Below are 7,355 nucleotides of genomic sequence, written 5' to 3' on the forward strand. Positions count from 1 at the left end.
ACCGCCAAAACGCCCCAAAACGGGGCCGGGGCGCTCCCACTGCCGCCCCTAATCGTACAAGAGTTTGCTGTTTCTCCCCTATTATTAATTATTATTTAATGGTAGAGGAATAGCCGTCACAGCCCTGTCAGGCGGGAACACAAGTTGCCCCCTCACTTGAGGTCTCCCCTCGTGGAGAGGGGAGGCATCGCCCACTGCCTTGCGCACCCAAAACTGGCCCGACTTTCCCCAAAAAAGCCTTCAAAACACGCTACTGTGGCCAGTCTGCCCTCGCTACCTCCTGCTTGGGGGTCTGCAAAGCGTTGAAGTCCACGGAAATGCGTGTTTGGTTGTATTTACTAATTCAGAGCGCCGAGGCTGAGCCCCGCGCCTCGCTGAGCAGGCGGCGGGAGCACGGTTGGGAATTTGGGACGATTCCGTATTCGGGGCTTTGGGGAGTGATTTGGTGTCACTAGATGTCACTGTCGGCTCGTGGCGGGGACACGACACCGGGTGACAAGGCTGAAGCTGCCCCCTCCACGCCCAGAACAGCAGCTGGAGCACGGCCGCAGGACTGGACACTGACCCACAGCGTAGCCGCAGGGCCGGACACTGCTCCGGGCACCCGGCCGCGTGACAAGGGACAGACAGGCTGCCAGGGCCACGTTCCCTGGCCGTGCTGTGGGATCCAGCGCCGGTGGAGCCAGCGCAGGCTGTTCTCCATCACACTGCCCATGGCAGGGGCTACAAGGACAAGGCACAGGTGGGACAACGCTGCCATGACTCCTGTTCCCGTTACATCCTCAGAGAGCCATGGAATATTTATGTGGGGAAAACCCTCTAAGACTAACGAGTCCAGTGTTCCCTGGCACTGCCAAGGCCACAGCTGAGGCATGTCCCCATGTGACACATCCACACAGCTTTTAAATCCCCCCCAGGGATTTGGACTCCACCACTGCCCTGGGCAGGCTGTGCCAGGGCTGGACAGCCCTTTCCGTGAATGAATTTTCCCCATTATCCCATATAAACTTCCCCTGTCACAACCTGAGGCCGTTTCCACAGTGATTTCTTCATGGAAACAGTGGAATAGGCATTGGACGGGGCTGCCCAGGGAGGTTTGGTGTCCCCATCCCGGGAAGTGTCCAGGGAAGGCCTGGACGTGGCACTCAGTGCTCTGGGCTGGGGACAAGAGGGGGATCGGGCACAGCTTGGACTCGATGACCCTGGAGGGATTTTCCAGCCTCAGTAATTCTGTGATTCCTCTCCTCCTGTCCCTGTTCCCTGCCAGCAGAGCCCGACCCCCCCGGCTGCCCCCTCCTGGCAGGGACTTGTGCAGAGCCACAAGGTCCCCCCTGAGCCTCCTTTGCTCCAGCCTGAGCCCCTTTCCAGCTCCCTCAGCCGCTCCTGGGGCTCCAGAGCCTTCCCAGCTCCATTCCCCTCCTGGACTCGCTCCAGCTCCAGGCCCTTCCCAGCTCTGTTCCCCTCCTGGACTCGCTCCAGCCCCTCAGGCTGGCAGAGCAGGAGCTGCAGAGAGGGTTTGGCCACATCCACCTGCAGACACAGGTCCTTGTTCTCCAGGAGCCTGAGCACCCCATACTCACCGGGCATGACTTGTCTTAATGAAAATGTAGTTTTATCTCTGCAGGAACCAGCCCAGAGATAATAACTCCCTTCACCTACTTTGATATGGGGTCATCAATCAATTGAAAAAAAGATCTTTAGTATATCTTTTGTCCAAAACAGTTTATTAAGAGAAAAAATCCTCCAACTCTTTTGAGAAGGATGAAAATACATTTGGTTTCATTTTTTTCTTACTAATTTCAACTGAACATTAAAGTGAGTACTTGGAAATTTTTCCTTCTGGTTTTTTTTTGGCACTCATTCCATCTCTCTTTTTAAAATTAACTTGATTTTTATTAAGGTAAATAAATAAGTGACACTTATTAAGGCAAAAAAAAAAAGATATTTCTATAAATAACAGTATAAGAGTAGAGTGATATACAGTGTTCTAGGTCAGGAAGAGACAGAATTATCCTGAGCTGACGGGCTGTGGTGGCTGCTACCCTGAGCAGCTGTAGGAAGGCAAGGTGACAGCCTGAGTCCTTAGTCCTGACCCCCCAAAGCCCTCCCTCCCCCCCAGAAATCCAGCTGGTAACTGCATCGGGCCGCTGCAGATGTGCTCCGAGCGCTCCAGGTGCTGTGTCCCAGGGCACCTGCACGGATAATGAGGAGAGAACAGAGCAGCTGCTGTCTGGCCAGAATGGCACATCTGGACGCGGGGCAGGGGGTCGTCTGAAGCAGCAGAGGTGTTGGGAAGCTGGTTTTTACAGCAGCCTCCCTCCCTGCACCTCGGCCAGCCCGGGGCCTGGTCCCTGCAGCAGCAGCAGCAGCAGCAGCGTACACACCTCGGGCAAGGACGGCAGTGCCAGGGGACAGAGACCACTGGGCTCTGAATCCGGGTTTGGGAAGCCATAAAAAAGGCACAGGTAAACCAAGGCACTGACAAGAGGAGGCACCTCTGCTCCAGGGCAGGATCAGACCCTGCTCATCGCATTGCAGGAGCAACGGGTCTGCGGGTGGGAGCAAAGGGCTCCCCAGTCTGGGGGTTTTTGGTTGTGATTGCTCTGAGCATCAAACACGGGAGTCAAGTTAAGGAAAAGCAATCAGGGAGATTCTCCTCACTCCTTGGAGCACACTGCCACACATAACATATGTGACCCTGGTTTTAAATGCCCTTGTGCTCAGAGCAATCAGAGACAGCATCCAATTGTCTGCCCAGCATCAGAGACTCTCTGATTATCACCCCAACATCAAAGTCACCCTCTGATTGTCACCCCAGCACCAGAGATACCCTGATTGTCACCCCAGTCTCTCTGCTGGAATTTTTTTGTGTGTCTTGGTGCTTCAAGAGCAAACAGGAGATCACCTGCCATCAAGTGATGAAGCCCCAGGAGTTACAGCACAGGGCTACCAAACAGCAGCCGAAGAAATTCAGGGGGGTTCCCTCCAGCTGGCTGCAGTTTAGTCCTGTAGCTCCAGCTCTCAGATGAGTCTCGCTTGGACCAAAGCAGCGCAGACACATCCCCAGGCATCAAAAACCAGCCCAATCTCCTCGGCTGCTCAAAGCTCCACGTCCACGGTGTCCTCCTCGTGCTCCTTGCTGTCTGTGGAGTCGGCACTGGCAGGCTGGATCACCCCAAACTGTGAAAGCTTTGCTGCCTTCTGCTCCATGCTCTGCTTCCTCCACTTGATCCTCCGGTTCTGGAACCAGACTTTCACCTGGATGAGAAAGGCACGACAGCTTAATCCAAGGGCTCCAGGAGCCCTTTTCCAATACCACATGCTTCTGAGGTGGATATCCCCAAAAAGCAGAGTTCCTTGAAATGGAGACATGCATTATTCCCTCAGGGAACAGTGAATGAGAACAGGAGGAGGTGAAACTACAGAGGGCAGAGCGGTGATGGGAAAGGATCAGGGGAGAGGGGGATGCAGCTGCACTGAGGAGATTCTGGCCAGGGAAGTGAAGGCAGCAGCTCCCTAAGGAGCCCCTGAACCCATCCCCAGGACTGCAGCTGCCAGAGGACATGATGAGACCGCCGAAAATTATCCCTTGTCCCCCCAGAACTGGCCTTGCTTTGCTCTCCCTTTTCCCCAGCTGAATTTAGGTCCCACTGTGGAAGATCACCTGGCTCGTTCTTTCCATACTAAACAAGCAGTTTATTGTGGGAGGCGCAGGAACTCCTTGGGAAGAGCAGGGAAATAATTATATCGAGTGTCATGAAAGGACCCTTGAAACACAGTCTCCAGAGGATTGTAACAATGCAGACACATCAACCAACCCAGCTCGAACTCTAAAGCACAGCAGGGCTGTGTTCCTGAATGCTTTTTGTTCCACTTCATGGATTCAGAAATCTTATCCAGAAACCATCCAAACTCCAGGCACAACTCTTCAATGTCACCTGGCAGCAGGGTGTCCCACGGGTCACTTTGCACCGTGTCCTCCTCCCACCGCGCTTCCCAGCAGGAACATCACCACAGAGCAGCCCCAGGATCAGTTCACCAGCCCAGCTCCCACATCCCTTACCTGAGTCTCTGTGAGATGCAGAGTTGCAGCCAGGTCCACCCTCTCCGTGCCCACCATGTACTGCTGCTTCAGGAACTCCTGCTCCAGCCGCTCCAGCTGCTCTGGTTTGAAGACTGTGCGGACCCTCTTCATCTTGCAGGGCCCCCCCGACCTCCAAGGCCCAGCGGGGCCCAGTGAGTTGGTCCCGACACAGTGAGACAGCTCCAGACCTGTGAGAAAGCAGCAAAAATTGAAGGGGTCTGCACTAAAGGAGCTGGGAGAAAGCAGCAAAACCAGCAGGGATGTCCCTGCCCTGTTCCTGCCTACATAACCTCATCTAGGCTCCCTTTCCCATGAAAAGCTGGAGAAGAAGATCTTTTGAGGGCCTGTCCTATGGTTTTACCCTCAGGGTCCACCAAGGACAGTCCTGGACATGCCGCCAGACCCAAAGAAATCAGCACTCAGTGAGGTGGGCAGAATTTGTCCTCTGCCTGCTCAGGATCTTTGTAACAGGATAATAAATTGCATCAAGAGCTGCAGAACAAAAATCCCATCTCTGTCTCATGAAGCCCCAAATCACAAATGTTCAAAGTTTGGGGGAGTTTACCCCAGACTGGCCCCTGATTTTACCCTTCCCTTGGCACATGGGCTCAGTGTCCAGGATCCAGCGCTCATGCAGGACCACATCCTGCACCTCTCTTCCCAATAAAGTTCCCAGCGTGCCCAGGATTTAGCAGGACTAACAAGTGTATCTGGCCTCTGTCTCCTCTCCAGCTGTGGCCCGAGGATAACCGTAATTAGCATAAATTAACATACAATCCAACACCAGCACTACCTCGGCACCAGCTGGCACCTGACTAAGAGCAGTGGCGTCTCCCCTTCCTCGATCCCTCATCCTCCCTGATCCAGGTGATGTCCCTGCTCACTGCAGAGGGGTTGGTCCTTGAAAATCCCTTCCAAGCCCAAGCATTCTGCGATGCCATGCCCAGGTGGTTGTGCTGGAGAACTCCTCCAGGGCTCACAGCACAGCGTGGAGGGTTTAGGAGGCAGGGAAGGCCAGCACTGCTGGCACCACAGATTCACTTTAAGATAATCCACTAATAAGAACCGGTGGGATTTTCCCTGTGGAAAGCACCGAACACACTGGCAGCACCAGGCCATTAGGGCTCCCCATCTCTGCTGTTCCAAAATATTGTGGCCAGCCAGGTTGCTCTAAATTTTATGGAAATACTGCACATAATGATACCCATTCACACCTGCTACTTATCTCTCCTTTAATGACTGACGTTGTCACGTTCTCCATGCACAAACCTGCACCTTGACCTACTTATTTTCATTAATTGGGTGTAAGTTCTGCGTGTGTTTAAGGATTTGTGGGATGGAGACCTGACAGCTTAACAGCTGTAATTGCACCTAAAACTATTTTCATCATTAAAATCGTTTCACCCATCTCTTTTTGTTTCTATTTTAACACTGGGATAATGGCAAGTGTAATTTCCAACATGAAATGCTGAGTGGAAATAGCTCTGTGAATTGTTTAACTGTGTTTTCATACCTGTATGTTTGATATAATACAAAGATTAACACAATTCTGCAGATGCTGTCTCGTGAAAGAAATAATATATAAAATAGTTGTGCTAAGTACTTAATAAAAGATTAGCAAATACTTTTGGTATCTGAATACTGTAGCATCAGGATCAAATCTGGAGTTGCTTATACACATGGAATATGGGCCTGGCTGCAGGTTTTGCCTGGACAACAGCAAGATCACGCTCTGAATGCTAAAAAGGAATACTTAATTTCAAAAAAAATACTCTGAGTAGAGATATTTTGTTAAAATCAATTGATGGTTGTCTTTACAAAGTTACAATGAAAATATAGAGCCTGATGGATCAGGCAGTATCATCCATCACCACACTGTAAATTTTACCCACCAATCAGCAAACACATTTTTCCTTAGATGCTTCTGCACTAAAAATATGAAGTTTTGAGAGCCAGGTGCCACAAAACACTTGGCAGTTTCACTTCTGTGAGTGAAAAATTGCAGAGAAAGGAAAATTAGAGAGGGATCAGGGCAAATTTGGGAGAAGAGGGACCCACACAACAGCAGAGGTGAAGAAATTAATTTTTGGAGTGAGGGTTTGGGAAATTACAGCAGGTTTTTGATTAAAAGTCTGGCAGTGAAGTGCCTTCCTGATGTATGAAAGCAGAAATAAATGCCAGTGTGTGTAAACCTCACAGAATCACAGACTGCTTTGGGTTGGAAGGGTCCTTAAGGATCACCCAGTTCCAACCTCCGACACCTTCCACCAGCCCAGGCGCTGCAATACTCTTTTTACTGTCACTTTACTATTAAATCTAGTCCAAGTTTTTGTCTCCATCTCAAATATAAACAGTGAGTTTGGATATTCTGCACCAGTTTCTGGGCTGGGGACTGAATGATGGATTAGTAAAATCCCGTAGCGTCTTTAGGAATCAACCACAGGCTCTTTCTCGGTGTTCAGAGACATCAGGTGTGTTAGAAACTGCCTCGCAACATAAAAAAAACCCCAAATAAACAGACAACCCCCCCCCAGATAAAACGTTCATTGTTTGGTCTCGCTATATTGATCACTTACGGAGGAGAAAAAAAACCTCGAAGGAAAGTTTTCCCCCTCCCTCTCCATGTCCCCCAGCCGCAGCCCAACGCTTCAGCTCGGGGCTGCTCCGGAGGCTGCGGGGAGTTGAACTGCAGCGGCAGCGGGGGAACGGAGCGGTTTGCGGCGGCCCCGACCCCGTCACTTCCCAGCGGGAGGTGCCGGCCGAGCGCCCGGCGGCCGCTCCCGCATCCCTGCCCCGTGCGCGGCATCCCCGCTCCGCGCCCGGCCCCGCACCCCCGCCCGGCCGGACCCCGCTCACCTGCACCGGGCCAGCCCCAGCCCCAGCCCCAGGCGCCGGGCAGCGGCCCCAGCCCCAGCCCCGCTGCCGGTGGCGCTGCCGGGGCCGGGGCCGGTGCGGGTCCCGCCGCGGGCCAGCGCGGGGCCGGCCCGGGGCTCACAGGGGCGGCGGGGCCGCGGCGAGGCGGCTCCCGGGCGAGCAGCGCTTCGATGTGGAACGGGGTCTTGGGGGGCGGCGGCCCGGGCCGGGGCAGCGCCGGGCTCTGCAGCATGGCCGGGCCGGTGGGGCCGCCGCCGCCCCGAGCGCTTATATGGAGGGCGGGGGCCGGGGACAGCCGCGCTCCTATGCAAAGCGGCGGCGGGGGGGCGGCGGGGGCTGCGCACACCCCGCTGGCTGCCACAGCACCCCGCAGGCACCCCTGCTTCTCTGCTGACAT

At 53.6% G+C, this 7,355-nt stretch overlaps 1 protein-coding gene across 1 annotated transcript; it reads right to left on the reverse strand.

Moving 5' to 3' along the window:
• Positions 1-1,662: 1,662 nt before the first annotated feature.
• On the reverse strand, positions 1,663-7,355 carry LOC116444051 (homeobox protein not2-like). The gene is made up of 4 exons (XM_032109107.1): positions 7,080-7,355; positions 5,065-5,164; positions 4,064-4,365; positions 1,663-3,258 (listed from the first exon to the last, which is right to left on the reverse strand). The coding sequence occupies exons 1-4, from the start codon at positions 7,353-7,355 to the stop codon at positions 3,100-3,102; spliced, it is 837 nt and encodes a 278-aa protein (XP_031964998.1). The 3' UTR covers positions 1,663-3,099.

This window comes from Corvus moneduloides, chromosome 5 (genome assembly GCF_009650955.1).
Source record: "Corvus moneduloides isolate bCorMon1 chromosome 5, bCorMon1.pri, whole genome shotgun sequence".
Taxonomy (NCBI): domain Eukaryota; kingdom Metazoa; phylum Chordata; class Aves; order Passeriformes; family Corvidae; genus Corvus; species Corvus moneduloides.

Excerpts from the sequence above, each read along its gene's own strand:
- LOC116444051 (XM_032109107.1), bottom strand. The coding sequence starts at position 7,355 with ATGTCAGCAGAGAAGCAGGGGTGCCTGCGGGGTGCTGTGGCAGCCAGC. Across the intron at positions 5,165-7,079 it reads GCCGCGGCCCCGCCGCCCCT|GGAAAATCCCACCGGTTCTT; the intron begins GTGAGCCCCGGG and ends TGCTTTCCACAG. Across the intron at positions 3,259-4,063 it reads TGCATCTCACAGAGACTCAG|GTGAAAGTCTGGTTCCAGAA; the intron begins GTAAGGGATGTG and ends TTTCTCATCCAG.